We start from the raw sequence: 21,007 nt of genomic DNA, 5'->3' as shown, positions 1-21,007 counted from the left end.
TATGCCTGCTATGGGCTTGCTATACACAAGCGGTTTTGGATGTGTGCCTGGCTTAGGTGCATAAAGAGATTTACAGATTTGGGAGTGATGCATCATGGGAAACAGTTGCTCGCTAAAAGGAAACCTAAAGCGATTCAAAACAAGCCAGTTTTACAAACCAATGTTTCAGTCCCTCGCAACGACCCAGTTTTGTTTTCAGTCAGTCGATGGCCACTGCGCCTGTGCAGGACGAACAGGGCGATGGGAGTGTGATTGAGGATTCATGTGGCCAGGGTGCAGTGGTCATCAACTGCCTGAGTCGCAGTAAACAAAACTAGGTCACTGCGGGGGACTGAGGATCAGTTTGTTCCCTCGCTGCAAGGGGCTGGTAGAAGCCCCAAGCAAGTTAAACTGGCATTTTTTTTTTACACTACCTAAAGACTGTGTCACGTTAATGGGCGTGGCCACGGCAGCAGCCCTAGGACCACCTAACACCAATTGGCATCAAGTCCTGGAGCCGGCTACTGCAGGAGATTGCGCGCATCTCCTGCTTGAGGGGCTTACCTGGGGCTTCTACCAGCCCCCTGCACCCACGCATCACAAAATGATCCTCCGTTCCACCGCCAAGTTTCTTTTTTTGCCGCCTTGCAAGTCAATAGCCAATGTGCTTGCGCAGCCCTGGTAGCACACATCCTCGTTTGCGTGCTGCACAGGTGCAGTATGAGGTTTTCTCGTACTGCGCAGGACGCTCCCGACGATGGTATCACAAAAGAGGATGCGCACGACCAGGCACAGTGACCATCGACTTGAAAGTTGGCGATAAAGAAACATAGCCACGGCAGGGGAACACAGGCACAGGGCGGCTGACAGAAGCCCCAGGTAAGAAACATTAAGTCAATTGAGGTTCCCTTTAAGAAGGCAAATTATATTCATACCCAAAAAAGAAGAAAAAAAAAAAGTGCACAGAAAATTGCAGTGCTACTGTAAGAGAAGCCCCAGCTGACATTTTTGTTCTCATTTATAGAGCGCCAACATATTTTGTGTCGCTACGCAGAGTAAGCGTTATACACAACACCACTTTCAAGGTGGCCAACAATGGATTCAGGCATATGACGTAGCTATAGAACCACAGGCCCGCCGCCCTAGTGCAGGATTTACACTGGGATTCTTCAGCAGTGTGTGCATTTGTGTAATCTCAAAATTATCGCATTCTTCCGAACCAACACCTGCTTTTTAAAGCAGTAGGATCAGCCATACTATGCCAGGGAAAAAAAAAAACGCATATATAAGTAGATAAATACTTGATCTACTTACATAACACATGTATTATACTGTCCACGTTTTGATTTCAGTGAATGTTTTATAGTAAATGACGAGAATTCTGTTCCTGGTGGGGGCCATGTCTTTTGCCCACAGTTAAGGCTAACTCGTGATGTAATTTCTGCCCTTTACTTTTTTTCTTGTCTCCTCCAATCGCTGAGTCGCCTCAGCCTTGCTTGTAAACACAAGTGAGTAGGGGATTAGGCTTCAGATAAGCAGCTGGCAGGGAAATAAAGGGAAGAGGAGGAATAGATTATAGATAAAAAGAACCCCCAGCATGCAATTCTTTGGCACGACTACTAAAGGGCCAGTGTTCCTTAAAGAGACACTGAAGCGAAAAAAAAAATTATGATATTATGATTTGTATGTGTAGTACAGCTAAGAAATAAAACATTAAGATCAGATACATCAGTCTAATTGTTTCCAGTACAGGAAGAGTTAAGAAACTCCAGTTGTTATCTCTATGTAAACAAGCCATTAACTCTCCGACTAAAGGCCCATACACACGTCGGATTTGCGCGAACGACGGGTCGTTTGAACGTTCCGTCGTTCGCACGTTTCCGCAAGAAATCCGGCGTGTGTACAGACTATCGTTCGGGAGATAAGACTGGTTACCAGCGATCCGCCCGGCGGATCGTTGGTAACCAGTCTTATCTCCCGAACGATAGTCTGTACACACACCGGATTTCATGCGGAAACGTGCGAACGACGGAACGTTCAAACGACCCGTCGTTCGCGCAAATCCGACGTGTGTATGGGCCTTTAGTCTAATAGTCGTGGAGAGGGCTGTTATCTGACTTTTATTATCTCAACTGTAATTGAACTGTTTACTTTTCCTCTGGCAGAGGAGAGTTCATTACTTCACAGACTGCTCTGAAAGACTCATTTTGAATGCTGAGTGTTGTGTAATCTGCACATAATATAGAATGATGCAATGTTAGAAAAAACACTATATACCTGAAAATAAAAAGATGAGAATATTTTCTTTGCTGCTAATCTTCTAGTAATTATTCATAGTACACAACCAATTCACTATATCATATATTTTTTTTCACTTCAGTGTCTCTTTAAGTATGTGATAACTCCAAATCATAACAGCAGAAAAAGTTTTTAAAGTTTTGAATGCAGGCTTAGCATCTTTATCACTTAATACACTCAGACCAGTTGCTGTTGAAATTTCATTTTTATGGTGACAATACCGCTTTAAAGTGTACCCAAGGCAAACCTCAGGTACAAAAAAAAAAACAAAAAAAAAACACATACTTACCCTCTGGATCCTACAGAGGGCTTCATATGCCATCCTCCGGACCACAGTTGTGTGCAGACCCTCCAAAAAATTCCGACACGGGCTTGCATGAAGGAACAACTGGGCCACGCTCCTCTTCATGTGAGAGTACGACCAAACCTGTCCGTACAACCAAACACTAGCCGCTCTGTGCTATTGCCCAGGTGCAACCAGCCAGAAGAGAGAACTCCGAAATTCTGGAGGGTCCTGGCGAGGAGTACAGGAAGCCTTTACAGTGTCCAGATACTTCTCGCTTATTCTGTAAGTGTTTGTTTCTTAATCCAAACTTCGGCTCAGGTTCTCTTTAAAGGAGGCTAATTATAAAAAAAGGTGGAGATCAGATTTACTTACCTGAGTGTTTCTCCAGCCCCAGGAAGCCTATGTGTCCCTCATTCCCGATGTCCTGTGTCCTCTCCTCAGTGTTCACCAACCTGAAGCCACCGCCGGGAACAGCTGCTGACCTGGCCCCATTTTTTTTTTTTTATAATCTGCCTTATGCATCATTAAGCACAGCCAGAGTGAGGGAGACTGGGGGAAGGGAAACAGTTTATGATGAACATTATTACTACAAAGAGATGATCCTTATCACTACAGCACCACTGATGAGTGGTTTCAGCACTTGAAGGTGAACCCAAAGTGGATCCCCTAGTCAGAAAACTGGTGTCACAACCCCTGTATCCCCTATTGCTAACCATCACTTCAGGCCGCCAGGAGACTCAGGTAATTCATAATAACTGCAAGCAACTGTCCAAACAGCACTGACAAACCCAGAGGATGGATACTGTCCGTATTCTTGTTATTTAAAGCTGAACTGAATTTTTTTATTTTATTATTATTTAAATTATAGAGCATGGCCCTAAGAGCCTTTCAGTGCTAATTGCACTACTACGTTTTGAGCTATACATTTTGAAGGCTATACAAAAGTGAATGACACACAGAGTAGTAATGAGTATAATGACAAAAAGTACTGTATGTGGTTGGTTTGGCAAACCATTAACATAGGATTGCAGGAGATTCCCAGATATTCATGAGCCTATATAATAGCAGGCAGCCACTTTGTGGTTCCAATATCTTATTCAGCTTTCTGCTTCTATCTCGTTCATTAGTAACAGCAGATCCATAAGACTTCCCACTTAGACCAAAATGTTATGGAAGCCAGGGCTGTGGAGTAGGAGTCGGAGTTGTGGAGTCTGATTAATTTTGGGTGCCTGGAGTCAGGGAAAAAAAAAAAAAATGCACCGACTCAGACTCCTAATGAACTTCAACTAATTAAAATAGAAAACATGATAAAATGTTCTATTTCTCAGATAATAGTCATCATAAATAATTTATACACACAGTAATAGCTGTGCTTAGTACACAAAAAAGAAATAAACCAATCAAAATTAGTTACTTGTGCTGCTTCAATAAAGCAGTCCCCGTTGTAATATACGGGGCAGCTGCGGCGAACAGCACCGCCGCCGCAGCTGCCTCCATGCGGCCATCCGTCCGTCCAGAGTCCAGGACGCCGAGGACGGAGCCTTCTCTCTTGCCGGGGGTCGCCTTAGCATGCGGGCACGCACACAGACGGGACCTTTATGCGGGGAGAAAGCCTGTCAGCTGACCTGCTGGTCAGCTGACGTCAGAGGAGCCCCACGGCGCCCAGGATTGGCCGATTCAGCAGGGGCATGCCAGTGGGGTCTCCTCTGCTTCATAAGCCTCGGGCTTCATTCTGCAGGTGTCTGCTGTCGTGAATACTTGCGTGTTAGCGCTCAGACCTTAGGCTAGTTCCCTGGTGTTGATGCTAAGGATTTCACACCCAGACTAGGATATTACTTACTGTTTTTGATCTCCTGTGTATGACTCTTTGCAATTACCCTGACTCTGATCCTGCTTTCCGATCCTGTACTTTCGCTAATCTGCCTACCTGTTGCTGAACCTCTGCCCAATTACCGATTACTCTCGTCTCACGATTCTGTACCGATACGTACCGTCCTGTTGCCGAACCTCTGCCTGATTACGGATTACTCTCGTCTCACGGTCCTGTACTGATACTTACCTCTCTGTTGCCGAACCTTGCCTACCTGGCCATTCTACTCAGCAGTGGGCTCTCGCCACTGGTGAGGTGTTAACTACGTCAGCTCCGCTGGTGAAGCAGTTCTGCTAGGCTATAGTTCAGCTTTAATTGCCTGCTCGTTAGGTAACCTGTCATTGTAGTATTACTGTGTCTCGCAGGCTGCAGTACAGTCTGACTCACCCGCCCCTCGGGTGTTCATTTGCCTGCAGCATATTCTGAATCACCCGCTCCTCGGGAGATTCAGCCTCTTCAGTATTGTTCCTCCAGCTTGCTGGAGGTTGTACGTTAGTGCACGGTCAGTGTACTGTTTATACCTCACCAGCCCCTCTGGTGAGGTCTCATTGTACCATTAAAGTTACGGTGGCACCAAATCTCTACACACTCTGCTCCTTGTCTGCTATACTAGTATTATTGGTGATTCTGCAGATCACCCATAATCAGTTATAGCGTCTGTATTGGTGATTCTGCAGATCATCATATAATCAGACATCTGAGCAACGACACCCAACCGTTACACCTGTATTTTTAAAGTTAAGATATGCATATCTGATTGTGACTGTATATATGTGTACACAGGAATCTCATATATACTAAATAACATCTATGCTGTAAGAATAAAGCCTGATGTGTAGCCATGTAATTAATAGAGATGGTCAATGAGATGGAAATAATTCTCCGTTGATGCTGATGTATGCACTCTCTTTGCTCATGAAATCAAATAATTTGATGCGTTACTAAAATTTAGTTTGGGGACTACGAATTAAAGGGTACCGGAGATGGATAAAAAGAAAAAGTTGTATACGTACCTGGGGATTCCTCCAGCCCCCTTCAGGCTAGTCAGCCCCTCACTGTCCTCCTCCACTACCAGGATCTTCTGCTAGGAGTCCCGATAATTCAGCCAGTCAGCGCCGTCCAGCCACATGCCGCTCCTACAGCCAGGAGCATTCTGCATTCGGCAGAGGGGGTTTGTGCATGCGCACTACGCCAGACTGGCTCAAGTACCTGGGACTCAGCAGAAGATTCAGGTGGCGGAGGACAGCGAGGGACTGATTAGCCTGAGGGGGGCTGGAGGAAGCCCCAGGTATGTATAAAACTTGAATATCATCTGTCTCAGGTTTACTTTGTTATATAGTAGTACTATACTCCACATATGCACTCCCGACAGAGCTGCAGGGAATCCACCGAGAATGTTGTGCACATTGAACACAGAGGTGTTGTCCATCACCCAAAAACATGGTTCAGATTGTAGATGAAGAATGTGTAATTGGGGGGAGGGGGGGGGGGAATTTGAGGGGAGAAAAAAAAAAAAAAAAGGCTCATTCCCCTGCAGAGTACCTGCACATCACTCGTACCGACAGTTACATTGCATAGGGCCTGATAGATGTTCTTTGTTCTGGTCTGTACCTTTTACTAAGTACTCTTACCAAGGACTAGTTTTAGTCTATGACTAAAGGGAATAAATATGGCAGTCTACGTATCCTCACTTCAGTTGACTTTTAAAATTCCTAAGCGGTGGCAGTTAAGAGACGGATTTCATGTTATAGTTTCAATCAACAAGATTTTAATATGCAAATTAGAGGAGTCAGAGTCGGTGGAATCCTAAACTGAGGAGTCTGAGTCCGTGGATTTTTGTACCGACTCCACAGCCCTGATGGAAGCATTCAACATGGTAACAGTGAACAGCAAATCTGTCCATACACTTAAACTAATACTGTCCCTGAGCATTGCAGTATTTACACAAAAATGACTAAAGGTACATCTAGCGATTCTGATTCAATTGACAAAGTGATCAACTTTATTAAGGAATCAACTTCAGCATGGTTGATCGACTAATAACCCACACACTAGACATGACATACTATGCCATTCACCTTCACATTTGATTTGACTGATGTTATGTCTCCAAGCTCTGAATGCAAAAATTGATTCAAAGTCGATTGAATGACAGGTGAACAGTAGCCGATTCCTGCGCGATTGACTGATATCTTGCATCCTGCTCGACTGACTAAGATGGTCGATTCGACATGAAATCAGCCACTTTTCACTGATTGGGAATTCTGGAACACACTCGATTCTCTCTCGAATCTATAAAATGATTGAGTCGAATAGTCGATTTTACAGCTACATTGTTAGATGTATGGCTACCTTAAGCCAGGGAGCACACCTGACAAGGCGTTTCGGCGTGTGAATTACAGTTCTTTTATAAGCAATTTTCTGCATTCATTTACAATGTTTGGGATGCAGCAACATACATTTGAATGGGAGAGTGTAGCAGAAAGCTGTCCGATTTAGGCGCTTGTGAGCGCTTGCCAAGCGCGCAGTTCAGCCTCTTGTCAGAAAGAGGCCTAACTGTGGCAGCATCACGTGTGGGTCTTTCATGTTATTCCAGTCACACCTACGAGTCAGTCAGCACAATCCAGTTATTACTTGACTATAGTCTCCTCCCTTCCCAAATGTCATTACTGCCTGACCTAAATTTTTCTGCAGCCTTTGCATCACACACATTACAATATCAGGATGTTGTTATTTACCTGAACTACCACAACTGCATAGTGTATGCTTAGCACTACAGTGTTCTCCCCAGAATTTTTTTCCAGCCGGGTGGAATGAAAAAGTTGCCGGGTGGGGCGAGATGAGAGAATGCAGGGCCTGTGCATAACTCTGTTTACAGAATAGGAGGAGGTGATCCGATGACAGCCGGGTGCTCACCAAAACTAGCCGGGTAGAGCACCCAGCTAAAAGAGCCTGGAGAGAACACTGCACTAAGGTAGGAATACACTATTTGATGTGGTAAACCATTAATATTTGATCAGATGTCAGCCCAATACTGATCCAATATCTACACTACCAGATTTTTTACAGCTTGGTGCAGTACAAAGCAAAAAGAAGTCCATACACTTGTTGATTTTCCCCATCAACTACTTGCAGATCAATCACTCTGCTGAAAATCTGCCAGAAATGGATGCCTTAACATGCAGATTTCAGCAAAATCCATAGAAAATTACTGATCTGACCAGAGGGACAATGTTGATGAAACAGGGGCAGGGGTAGGAGCATGTGCAGCATGTGTTCAGGAGCGCCTGAGGACTCAAGCCTTTCCGAGGGCTCATGGAGGTGTATTCAACTAGTTGATCAAATGGGGGGGGGGGGGGGGGGGGGCGGTGACAGCACTGGAACCAGGACACCGAGGGAGGAACAGGAAGGCTCTTTAGGATCTAAAGCTTCCCTCTCCATGGGCGACTTTTTTTATATACTTAAAAAGGACAACTGAAATGAGAATAATATAGAGGCTGCCATATTTCATTTTAAGCAATAATTGTTTCACTCTAGTCAGAAATATTTAGCTCGATCTGTTCTGGCACAGTGTCAAGTTTTTATCTTTTTTTTTTTTAGACATTCTTTCATTAGCTAAACCCAAACAAAAATCAGTGTAAGGCCTGTAACTCACTAAAGCACAAATCGCTAGTGGGTTCCAGCCCTTACAGTACATAAACAGGTGCCCAAACAACGGCCACTAACTGCACCACAGGCTATATTGCTATAGGCTGCAATCTTCAGTCTAGGCCTATACCCTTCTAAGCAGCAGGGTTGGTGAATTAGATGCAAATAATTCTGAGTTAATTCAAATGCAAAAGTATGCATTTCAATCTAGACCAATCGAGTGAAGCCAAGATGGGATCCGATTAGTCCATTTTCAAGATGCATAATTCTGCATCATTTGTGTCTCACTGGACCATCCCTACTGAGCAGCAGGTTAATGTAATCCAGAGTTCAGCAGCTCCACTCACCACTGCCAACTCCCTCAGCGAAGCCACTTCACATCCTGCAGTATTAGTTGCAAATTTGTTTTCCGATAAAAACTAACATTTAAGCACATTTATGCAAGAAAGGTGCTGGGAAATTTGTGTGCAGGGTAAAGCTGAAAAACTGCTCACCCTGCTCCTGCAAAAGGCGGCGTTCATTACTATTCACACTACAGGCAGCCATGGAGTCAGAAGGCCTGCTGCACACCAAAACCCGCTAGCAGATACACAAAATGCTAGCAGATTTTGAAACTCTTTTTGTTATTTTTCTGTAGCGTTTCAGTTAGCATTTTGCGGTTTTGTGAAGTTTTTGGTGTAGTAGATTTCAGATATTATTACAGTAAAGCTGTTACTGAACAGCTTCTGTAACAAAAACCGCTCTGAACTGCCATTTTTCAGAGCGGTTTGCGTTTTTCCTATACTTAACATTGAGGCAGAAACGCATCCACAATCCAAAAAATGCCTCACCCCAGGAGTATGTGTTTCTGCAAAACGCCTCCTGCTCTGGTGTGAACCACCCCATTGAGATACATTGACCAAGTGGCTGCAGTAACGCTGAAAAAGCCGCTCGGTGTGCACCAGCCCTCAGACGTAATTCAGCTGCCAGCTATTGATGGTGGAGAGATTATGCGGTTTTCAAAGCAAATTTTGGCGCAATCTTCTGATGGTGCCCAAATTACTGACTGAGCGCCACTATAGCCATAATTTACATTATGGTGCGCCCAAATTCCCAGAACTCTTTTTGCCTGTCTTTGCCATTTGAGCACTTTGACTGCAACGATCTGTGCCTAGAGGGGAAAAAAAAAAAAAAAAAAAAAAAAGAAGATTCCAATACATCAATACATGACACTTTGCATTAAAACCTCTTTGCAGAACATGGCCAGAATTTATTTTCATCATTTTGATCTGAACTAAGAACAGATAGGCAAAGTGAGATTTCCTTCTGCTAAGAGCTAGAATAGTAACCATCTGAGGAGGAAATACGCGAGCTGAAAGCCACACCAGAAAGTAGGATCGACAGTGATCTCTCAAAAGGGGACACATGCTACCTAGAAGTCACCTTTATGAGAATAGTTTTGTTATTCTCTGCCTGAGGAACTATGCAGTCCTTGCTCACCACTGCACCCTGAGGCAACAGAGATGCCAGCACAGCAATTACATTTCCTATCAGGATATTGTTAACTTAAAATAAGACCTGCTGAGTGGTGGAAGACAGCCAAATCTCTAGAATGAGAATGTTAAGACTAGACGGTCAGCAGCATATGAAATAAGTGTATAAGGCAAAGTTCAATAAGCTGCAAGCTGTCAGTTTGTTTTCTCCTACAACAGGCTGGGCCATCTGCTGTTATGCTAACAAGAGCTCTAACTTTATGAAAGGATTCACGCATTTAGTCAAGTTCACACAGAACACCCAAGGACATAAAAGTAAATGGACAGTTTCCCATTCTATTTGGGAGTGTCCTGAACACCAATTCATCATCCCATCTTTCACCCAATCAATCTGGGAGGAGTTATCAGAACTGCACAATGCAAGAAATAGGTTTAGACTTAAGAGCACCCAGATGCGACTTTAGAGATGTATTGCTCTGCCTCTGCTGTACAAAGAGGCCAGAGAAACAATGAGAAGGGTCAGGCAGGAGGACAGAGGGAATGCTAAAGGTAGCTACATTGAAAATTTCTGGATAACAACTAAAATGTACATCGAAAAAAAGATTTTACTTTGTTTTTATGGTATACAAAGCTAAGGTGAAAATGTAAACAGACAGAAAAAAAAAAAAAATGAAAAAGCACCTAGAGTTCACATAGACGTATCAGTGGGATAACGCCGCGCAGCATACAGAGCATTTACAGTGGCAGTGAAGCATATGGTACTGTATGTTCATAGGATAACAGCGCCAAGACTTATGAGGTTATACGCTTGCATATGCTTCCATCCACCTCCAGAGATATGCACCTTAATGCTGGGGGTACACGGTACGTTTCTGTACCGTGTACCGACCAGCTGATCCGGCCAGCTGATAAATATTCATATACCCGATCATGCCGCTCAACCCTCGCCCGCTCAATCCCCGCCGGCGGACAATGGCAGGGAATCGAGCACTGATAAGGAAGCGCCGGCGGGGAAAAGCGGTAATCGATCCACGAGCGGGGGGCGCGGCTGGGGTTGCGGTCGACCCGTGTATTCCAGGCATTACTCTGCAGTCCTATAGTGCAGCTGAATGCACTCAAAAAAGGAAGCAGAGAAAAGTTTCTCTCAGTGGAAATAAAACAACCTTTTATTCAAAACAAGGCACAGTAGGTACAAAATCGAACACTCACATAAGGAGGGTCCTATGCCTTTATAGGACCCTCTCCTGGAAACCTCACTTCCCACCCTTGTGGTACCCTGAGCCAGAAAAACACGATCAGTGGTATCAGTGGTGCCCGGCCCGCTCTCGTCCCGACTAGTTTCGGCCTTACGCCGTCATCAGGGGTACTGTATGCTTTACATCACACTAACATAAGATGCAACTTTGGTCAGCATTCTGCCACAGCAAATTGAAGCACCTCCCATTGTGGATGAGGAAGGTGTTCTTGCAAGAGTATAGCAGGATTGTGCAGCAGAATTTTGCTTTAAGCTTGGGAATTGTGGTAATAAAACTCACAAATTATTACTCAAACTATATGGTGATGTAATGATCAGTCATACCATTAGGGCTCATTCACACCAACAGTTGCGAGTTTTGACTCACTGCACATAATGTGCATTTTACAAGGGAACATGAACAACAACAAACAACATTTGTAAATGTAGAGACAGTTATAAAGCCCCATCTACACGATGGGACATTGCAGCGATCCGGCGGCTCGATTAGCCGCCGGATCGCCTCTTCCGCATGCCCGCCGCATCCCCGCTCGCCGCGCGTGCACCGGCATCAATACCCGCTCGATTCCCGCTCGTCCCTGCGCCGCTTATCTTCCGCTCGATTCCCTGCCATTGTCCCCTAGCGGGGAGCGAGCAGGGAATCGGCGGAAGCAAGATCCGTCCTGTCGGATCTTATCAATCGAGCCGCATCAGCGGCTCGATTGATAAGGAGCATCGCGGCCGCATCTACGCGTGTAGATGCGGCTTAAAGGGTAGGGGCAGCCTGACAGAAAGCTCTGGCTCCAAAGGTTTTGAGGTGCATTCTAGGAGTGACCAGGTTTATGGATCCTGCTGATGTGAGGCATGGTGCAGCTTCAGCAAGTCCTTCATGATTACAGGGCCCAAATAGTGCAGGGATTTGAATGTCAAACAGTCCAATCTTGAAAAGTATTCTCCATTTAACTGGTAGCCAGTGCAGTGAGCGAAAGATCGGTGTAATGTGACAGTGGCGAGGCTGGTTTTGTAAGCAATCTGGCAACAGCATTCTGCACTAATTGCAGGTGGTACAGGTCCTTGTTTGAGAGGTCTGCATAGAGAGCATTGCATTAGTCCAGCTGTGATGTGATGAAGGTGTGAACTAGGGTTGAAAGATCCTCTGGGGGAATCATTTTTAATTTTTGCCATTTTCTTCAGATGGAAGTAGGAAGATTTGACTACAGACGGAATTTGGTTTCTGAAGTTGAATTCCCCATCGATTACAACACCAAGGCTGCGCACAAGGTTGGTGCGGTTTAAATCTGAATTCCCAAATACTGATTGGTGTCGATTTAGGATATAGCCGTTTTGATGCAAAGTGCTGGCTTTGGACAACAAGGACCTCAGTTTTGTCAGCTTTCATTTTCAACCAGTTGTCATTCATCCGCGCCTGTAGCTTAGCAAGAGATTTATTTTTGGAGTAGGGGCTGTTCCACCAGGTTTGAAGGACCATCGAGTCATCGGCTGCGTGTCATCGGCATAGGAGTGGTACGTCAGGCCAAGTTGTTGGATAATTGTACCAAGCGGTAACATGTAGATTGCAAACAGCATAGGACTAATCCTTGTGGCACTCCAAGAGAAGCAGGGTTGGACATGACAGGTCCTAGGGATGCTCTATGTTCTGTCAGTCAAGAATGATCTGAACCACTGGAGGACCGAGCCATTGATGTCATAGTACTCCAGCAGTCTGTAGAGCAAGATTTCATGGTCAACTGTATCAAAAGCTGCTGAGAGATCCAACAGGATTAGGATGGAGCATTCCCCTCTGTCCCTTGCAATGAGCAGATCATTGCAGACATGGATGAGGCCGCAGCAGCTCTCAGACCTGACAAGTCACAGCTCTCTCCCGCTGGATAAAGTCCCTGTGTATCAAGCACTGACATGTATCGTTAAAACCGCTGCCACTTAGCTGCATTTAAATTGCACCCAAATGGTGCCCGTTCAGCCTCCTGTCTGCGACAAGCATGCAGTTCAGCTTCTTGTCTGAAAGAGGCCTTAGGGGACAGCCTGGCATGGCAGGCTGCTTCAGCACTTATGCCCAACCTTCTGAACCAATCAAAGGGAAGAGAAACTGAGGGGAAAAAAAAAAAAAAAAAGAGAAAAAGGTCAAGCAAGAAAAACAGCCTCACAACCCAAGATGGATTTGGTCGGTATGCGACCCATTAAAGTGAAATCTTCTTTAAAGCGGTATAAAACACTGACAAAATATTCAATAAAAACATGTTTTCCTCCTTTTTATATGCCATACGGTTAGCATATTTTCATTTGTGCACAAGTATTAGTATTAATTTAGAAAGTATACGTTCCTAAAGTACACTTATTTTACTCTGAGAGCTGACTTTGCATTTTATTTATACCTGCTTTATTCATCCTCTAACTTAATCAGAAAGCATTTATGCTTGTCTGACCTGGTTCAGGGGGACCCGGCAGTGTGAGAGAAGGCTTTGTTTACATATCTCACTTGATACAATTAAACAAGATAACATTATGTAAAGTTCGGAAGCGGCCAAGGGAAGCTTCAAAAGCCTGTGTCAACCCTTTGAATGCTGTTCTAGTTAAAAAAAAAAAAAATGCTGTAAATAATCTATTAGAGCAAAGTAGAAATGCTTGGTTTCATTCCGCTTTAAGCATCATATCAGGTAACATTTCTCCAGTCACTAAAGCCTGCAACACTTTACTATTGGTCAATCACTGACCAATTTTACCAACACGCGTTTTACCCTATGTGCTATGGGGAAACTGCATGTGATACTGCTAAGTGTGCTTCCTGCCTGAGAGTCAACATATATTAAATACTATGAGCAGATTATCTAGGTAAACCTTCATACTGGAGGTGGCAAAATTGGTCAGTGGTTGGCCAACCATATTTAAAAGTGTGTACCAGCATCTTGCTTCAAGATCCAACTAGATGAATTAATAAGGAGCCAGGGGAGATATTATCTTGATCGACAATTTCAGGTGACTAAATGTCATCTTCAGCCTTGTTCACATTACAAAGCGCAAGCGCTGAACGATTTCGATTTGTTGAGCGATTTTAAAAAAGTGCTTTTCCCTGCACTTTGCGCTTAGAAAAGCGCTTCTGCTTAACAATGAATTGAAGTCAGGAAATGAATAAATAAAATGTATTTAGTCATTAAAGCGCTTGACGCTTTGCGATTTCCTTATACTTTCTATTGAACACAAATGCTCAGAAAAATGGTACAGTAGCCGCGTTTACTATTCAATAGAAAGCCGAGTGCTCATATATGAACACTCCCATAGGAAATCATTGCACAAGATCTTTTAGAGCAATTTCCAAAAATCGCCAGCACTTAAAATATCCGCAAACACATAGTGTGAACAAGCCCTTCCTGTACTTCGTTTTGGTGTGGAGTGCTTCATGATCTTTCTTTCTCTGACCCACATTTATAAGCAAGTTTTTGTATCTCAACAGTGACATGGCTTTGACATGAAGGTTCCAGCTGAACTATACTAACAACGTCTGTTTCAGATCCCTTCATTTAGATTTTCAGGCCAGTGGAAATACAGGTAAACACATTACAAGGAATGCTGACACATGGCATGATGCAGCCAGAGAATACCGCCTATACTCTGTTGTCATAAAAGTGGTATATTATGTACAGAAAAGGTCGAGTCATGCTGCCTGAAACCAGTGCTCAACTTTCAGCCTTCCCACTGAATGCCGGAATCTGCCCTCTCAGCAAACAGCCAGTATTACGTGAAGCCTCCTCCTGACAACAACCCTGCCAGCCAAATTCCCACACAGGCTACTACTCACAACAGCACACTGTTTTGAAATGGAATTCGTCCATGTGAATAACAAGCAGTGCTTACTACAAACACAGCAAGCCCTGCTCTCTCTCACCCTCTCCCTGCAGCAACAACTGGCACAGATAGCACCCAACCCCCTGCATAGGTGTCAAGTGTCCCTGTAGGAATGCAATGCATGTCTGTCTGGGTAATGAGGAATCCAAACAACACAAACTGATACTCTAAAACTGGCTTTGATACGAAGTATTACAACTGCTACACTGTAAGCGGTAGCCTCAAAAAGTACTGCCACTGTGCAACATTGTTTCATGTTGTAATGTCTCTCCTCAATCACTGTTGCCTAATGAGGTTAGCACTTTAAAAAATAAAGAAAAACAACATCAATACACACAGATCAAATCAAATCAAAGATAACTTTATTGGCATGGCCAATCTTCAATACAGGCATTGCCAAAGCAGGGGGAATGGGAGTCATGGGATGGGGTGGGATAGGGGTGCAGTGCATTAGCAGTTCATGGGGGGGGGGGGGGGGGGGGGGCGGCATCTCCAGAGGATAAAAAAGTATGTTCAAAGTAATTGAAAAGAGACCAGGGGTATGACATTACACACAACATTCCATTGTACCACATTAATCATCAGCAAAAGTTTTGAGTATGAATGATACAATTTATTGGTTAAGTTGATGCAAGCTTTCATAGTCATCCTTTTTCTATCTATTAATTTAGCCAATAAGTGACACCATGCAGAAAAAAAACAAAAACACAAACAACAACTTTTCCTATTCATCACAGTACACTTATATAACAAATGAATATACAGAAGCCACAGGAGCACTTGCAAGTCCAATACTGTGAAAACAAACACTTTAATAGCTGATGCTGTCACTGGGTGATAGAACACCTTGACAGTTTTTACAACTGTTGGCACATTCATTTGTGTTCATTTCCCACACCAGTGACACAAACCGCAACAAAATATTATATTCATACAGTCATAAAACATAAAGCTATATACTCTGTATTTTCATCTAAGAGAATTCTCTGATCATCACAGGTGAAAATCTAGCAGCAGCACAGGTGTTCCATGACACCTTATTGATCCAGGGAGCTGGAAACCCAATATTGAAATGCTACTGTCCTCCCAGAGCACTTCCCCTCGCTCATATTACCCATATTCTCTCTCCATAGAATAGTACCTGTACACTGACTGTTGCAAATCTCTCACCTAAGCTGTCATTTTGGGCAACACCAATTGGACGTCTGTGTGTAGGTTCAATATTAAAGGACGACTGGGACGAGAAGCATATGGAGGCTGCCATATTTATTTCCTTTTAAGCAATACCAGTTGCCTGGCATCCTGCTCTCTGCCTCCAATACTTTGTCATAGCCCCTGAACAAGCATGCAGCAAATCAGGCGTTTCTGACATTGTCAGATTTGACAAGATTGCTCGTTTCTGGTGTTATTCAGATATGACTGCAGCCAAATAGACCAGAAGGACTACCAGGCAACTGGTATTGCTTAACCACCTTAGCGGTATGGACGAGCTCAGCTCGTCCATTACCGCCAGAGGGTGCCGCTCAGGCCCTGCTGGGCCGATTTAGATGAAATAAAGAGCAGCACACGCAGCCGGAACTTTGCCAGCCGCGTGTGCTGCCCGATCGCCACCGCTCTGCGGCGATCCGCCGCGAGCAGCGGCGAAAGAGGGTCCCCCCAGCCGCCTGAGCCCTGCGCAGCCGGAACAAATAGTTCCGGCCAGCGCTAAGGGCTGGATCGGAGGCGGCTGACGTCAAGACGTCGGCTGACGTCCATGACGTCACTCCGCTCGTCGCCATGGCGACAGGAGAAGCCAAACACGGAAGGCTGCTCATTGCGGCCTTCCGTGTTACTTTTGGCCGCCGGAGGCGATCAGAAGAACGCCTCCGGAGCGCCATCTAGTGGGCTTTCATGCAGCCAACTTTCAGTTGGCTGCATGAAATAGTTTTTTTTTTTATTTAAAAAAAACCCTCAGGCAGCCGCCCTGGCGATCTTAATAGAACGCCAGGGTGGTTAAAAGGAAATAAATAAGGCAGCATTCATGTTCTTCTCACTTCAGTTGTCCTTTAAGGCCATGACCATCCCATGAACAGGAAGTGGCAACGTTTACATAGAATTAGGCCTCATATCCACAAGCAGCTGAAGACAGTTAATTCACAGACTGTCAGTTACTCCCGCCTACTGGCAAGGTGCTTACCATTGCTCAGCATGAGTAGTGGACAGGTGACCCCATGGAGTTGGCACACCACCGCTGCTGGGACCCTCTTCACAGCTGTGCTCCCAACCGTATATGAGCGCAAGCGCAATGCCGGAGCTATTCGGAGGAAATAGCCTTGCACGAGTGGCTCCATGCTACCGTATGCTACTCCATACAACATACACAGACGGGAGCGCATCCACATGAACATATTCAACGAGGACCTGTCCAATGTTCAGAGGGCTTCAAGCCCTGGATAGGTGGCGTGAAAGTGGATGCTGGAAGTCTCTGGACTATCCAAAGCCTTCCCTCTACTGAGGTAACTATCTTGTTTGTTTGTTTTTCCTTCTCACAGGTACACTTAAAACACAACCCCCCAAAAAAGAAAAAATGTTCTAACTACTTTCCCTCAACAGTAAAACTAAGGTGATTGTTCCTGAAAGGTAAACCTGTGCAGTGACACTTCCCAAGCCTGAGCCAACTCTTGTCCCAGAAGAGGCAGCGTGTGACGTCACAACACACTTGTGCAGCAGCGGTAACGTCTGATCCCCCTGCTTAGCGATCGGAGCCACCTCCCCCCGTGCAGTTGTTTTGCTAGTCCTGGCGTCAGCCGGTGAGCCCAGGCACGCTGCGGCCCACTCCCTGCAACTTCAGCCAGGCTTCTGAACAAGGAGTCCCGATACTTACGAAACGCTTCAACTTCTTCTCCGGCGGCGATTTCCGCAGCCATCCCGAGCAGACCACTTCTCCGCCGCCCCCCGAGCTCATCATGCTTCTCCTGCTCAGCCCGGCGGGGTGACCCCTCCTGGACTCGGAGAGCAGGCTGAGAGACACGGACTCCAGGGCAGATCTCCTCCTGCCGAGCAGCGCAGGCCACTGGCAAACTTCGCAGAAACTTTCAGCCCCGCTCCGCTGTTATTAATAGGAATTACGCTCCTGGGATGGGGCGAGTGAATCAGCCCGCGACCCCCACCCTCTTCGCTTAGTTCGCCCCTTTCCCCGGCAGGAGTCGCTGGACGCTTGTTTGGGCTCTTCCGCTTCTTGCTTCACCGCAAGTTTCCCCCTTTCCAGATGAGAAGCTGCTCTGTGTGGCTGAGAAGGCTCCAGGAGTAGTTTGGGAAAGGGGAGTTCCTGCTGTTGCTGGAGCCGCCCTATGTCCAGTCTCCTTCCGATCTAGCAGCTGATAGATTCATGTGCGGGAGACACATTTTTCCCCAAACAGTGAATATTTCTTTCTCCCTCCTCCTTGTCTCTTTTTTTTTCTCCCCTCTTCTTCCCTCCTCTTCTTCTCCTCCGCCCATCCATGCGAGCGTCGTCCTCCTGATGTTCCTCCCTTTTGTCCTCTCACGCCTCCAATCTCAGAAGTCTCTCACCGAAGAAACTTGATTCGCTTGAGCTCGCCTGCAATTTTTTCCACACAGCCTGTCCAAGATGAAGTTGTGATAAAAGGATTGCAGAGTGGTATTTATAACCGATACGTTGTTCCACTCTTGCGTTTCATAATGACTCATAACAAATGGTAGAAGTTAGAATTTGACATTCCTATTTCTACTCTTCCTGTTTAGTAAGCCAGCACCTATTAAGTAAGAGACCTTGGACAAGACTCCATTAAACTGCTACTGCCTGTAGAGTGCACCTTAGTGGCTGCAGCTCTGGCTCTTTGAGTCCGCCTGGAGAAAAGTGCAATATAAATGTTGTGTGTATTTTGAGAACCAATTTTCTTTGCATGATCTAATTTCTTACATACCATGAGATAGGTGGACTGACCACTCGGGCATGAACCGAGGACCCGTGGTCAGTAGGGGACCCGCCCCTGGCGCCCCTCCGATCCGAAGGTTTGGGTGCCATGCTGCTTGGTTTGGGCACTGGCTGTGGTGCTGCCTAAGCCCCCCCCCCCCCCCCGCCCTACCGATTTGCGAGCAGTAGTGATGGGAATTCCGGCTCTTCTCAGAGAATCGGCTCCCATTAAAGAGCCGGCTCTTACGGCTCTCAATCGGCTCTTCATTAAACACACTGGACACCACTCAGAATCGGAGTAAAAGCCCCGGCCCCTGTCTCCATGACAACTCCAGACTGCTTCTCTGACTCGGGCAATCCCTACTGCTCTGCTCTGCCCCATACAGTCCTACAAGCTGCAACTACAGGACTACATCTCCCAGCATGCCTCAGCGCCCTTTATTACATAGCAAAGCAGAGCTGTGTGGGGCGGCTGAGGCATCGGCTGTTTTAAAACTGAGAGCGGGCTCTTGTCGTTCACAGCAATGCACCGGCTCGTTCGCGAACGACCCATCACTAGCGAGCAGAGCTAGTTGACACAGATACTTTTAGTACTTACAGGCTCCAGCACTGCCCCGCTCTTTCTGCCTCTGGCGTCCTGTCCCATGTTTTTGGCGGCTCCTCCTATGACGCCATAAGAGGCGCCATCAGCCGAAAGATGGGAAGCTAGCAGCAAACAGAGAGCAGTCAGGTCTGCTGATTGCTGGAGCCTGCCCTGGAGCACATACAGTGGCTTGCAAAAGTATTCGGCCCCCCTTGAAGTTTTCCACTCTATTTAGTCATTAGCACTCATCAGGCAATGTCTATGGGCAACTGAGTGCACTCAGACCAAAGGGGGGTTGAATAATTACGCACACCCCCACTTTGCAGTTATTTGTAAAAAATGTTTGGAATCATGTATGATTTTTGTTCCACTTCTCTCGTGTACACCACAATGGGCTCTATTCTCAAAGACTTCCCGCATGCGGTAAAGTACATGCGGGAAGTTTGCACCAAAATACCGTCAAGTTGGAATTCTCAAAATGTTCCGCATGTTTTTTCCGCATGCGGAAAAAGTGTGGTAAAAGTGCGGGATTCATGCGAAAAAATTTCCGCAAAAGTCGGTATTTTCCGCAATAAAAGATCAATGCTCAAAAATGTTCAGGCGCATCATTTCGTTGTTAATTACCGATTTTTTTTATCACCTACAAGTAGTAGGTGATATATTCCGCATCCCATTGACTTTAATGAAGTGTGGAGGCTTAAAGAGAACCCGAGGTGGGTTTGAAGAATATTATCTGCATACAGAGGCTGGATCTGCCTATACAGCCCAGCCTCTGTTGCTATCCCAAACCCCCCTAAGGTCCCCCTGCACTCTGCAATCCCTCATAAATCACAGCCACGCTGCTGACAAACAGCTTGTCAGAGCTGGCTGTGTTTATCTCTATAGTGTCACTGCTGCTCTCCCCGCCTCCTGCAGAACTCCAGTCCCCGCCTGCATCCCTTCCCTCCCTGCTGATTGGAGGGAAGGGACGGGGGCAGGGACTGGAGCTCTGCAGGAGGCGGGGGAGCAGCTGAGACTGACACTACAGATGTAAACACAGCCTCACAGCATGGCTGTGATTTATGAGGGATTGCAGAGTGCAGAGGGACCTTAGTGGGGTTTGGGATAGCAACAGAGGCTGGGCTGTATAGGCAGATCCAGCCTCTGTATGCAGATAACATTCTTTAAACACACCTCGGGTTCTCTTTAAGGGCTGTGCTTGCTGGACTTTCTTTTTTTTTTAAACACTTTTTCATGCGACCTTTTTACCGCATGATTCCCGCATGAATAATGGCTGTTTCCGCATCTTTTTTCCCGCATGCGGAAAACATGCGGAAAATATTAGTGAATGTGGAAAAAATGCGGAGTTTACCGCTGGCGGGAATATAGCGGTAAAATTTTGCGGAAAATTTGGCTCTTTGAGAATAGAGCCCTTTGTATTGGTCTTTCATGTGGATTTCCAATAAAATTGATTCATGTTTGTGGCAGTAATGTGACAAAATGTGGAAAACTTCAAAAGGGGCCGAATAGTTTTGCAAGCCACTGTAAGTACCTGTGACAAGCCAACTAGTCCGCTTGCAACTCTGCAGGGTGGGAGGGGGGCCCTCCGGCACCACAGCTGGCACCCAAACCAAGCAGCACCCAAAACCCCACGCAAGCCAAGCAGCACCCAAACCACCCTCCGATGCACCCAAACCACCCTCCGATGCACCCAAACCACCCTCCCAGCACCCAAACCACCCACCCAGCACCCAAACAACCCAAAGGATTTCATGTGTGGGGGCTAACTGTTCTTGCATTTCATGTGTCGGAGGGAAGGATTGTTGCATTTCATTTGTTGAAGGTAACGGTTCTTGCATTGCATATGTCGGAGGTAACCGTTTC

At 45.8% G+C, this 21,007-nt stretch overlaps 1 protein-coding gene across 3 annotated transcripts in view; it reads right to left on the bottom strand.

Annotated features, from left to right (window-relative positions):
* GAB1 (GRB2 associated binding protein 1) overlaps positions 1-18,114 on the bottom strand; it is a 116,180-nt gene extending 98,066 nt beyond the window's left edge. The window contains exon 1 of one of the 3 annotated variants that reach the window (XM_068279549.1): positions 17,512-18,114. In XM_068279549.1, coding sequence (XP_068135650.1) covers positions 17,512-17,595 — 84 coding nt within the window. In that variant the 5' untranslated portion in view covers positions 17,596-18,114. Of the gene's footprint in view, positions 1-16,824; positions 16,844-17,511 lie in introns of those variants that run through there. The other 2 variants (XM_068279535.1, XM_068279542.1) reach the window with 2 other exon arrangements.
* Positions 18,115-21,007: the final 2,893 nt, after the last annotated feature.

The sequence above is a fragment of the Hyperolius riggenbachi genome, chromosome 1 (assembly GCF_040937935.1).
Source record: "Hyperolius riggenbachi isolate aHypRig1 chromosome 1, aHypRig1.pri, whole genome shotgun sequence".
In the NCBI taxonomy this organism is placed as follows: Eukaryota; Metazoa; Chordata; class Amphibia; order Anura; family Hyperoliidae; genus Hyperolius; species Hyperolius riggenbachi.
Note: the sequence above shows the minus strand (reverse complement) of the source record. Positions and strands in the feature narration are given on the sequence as shown.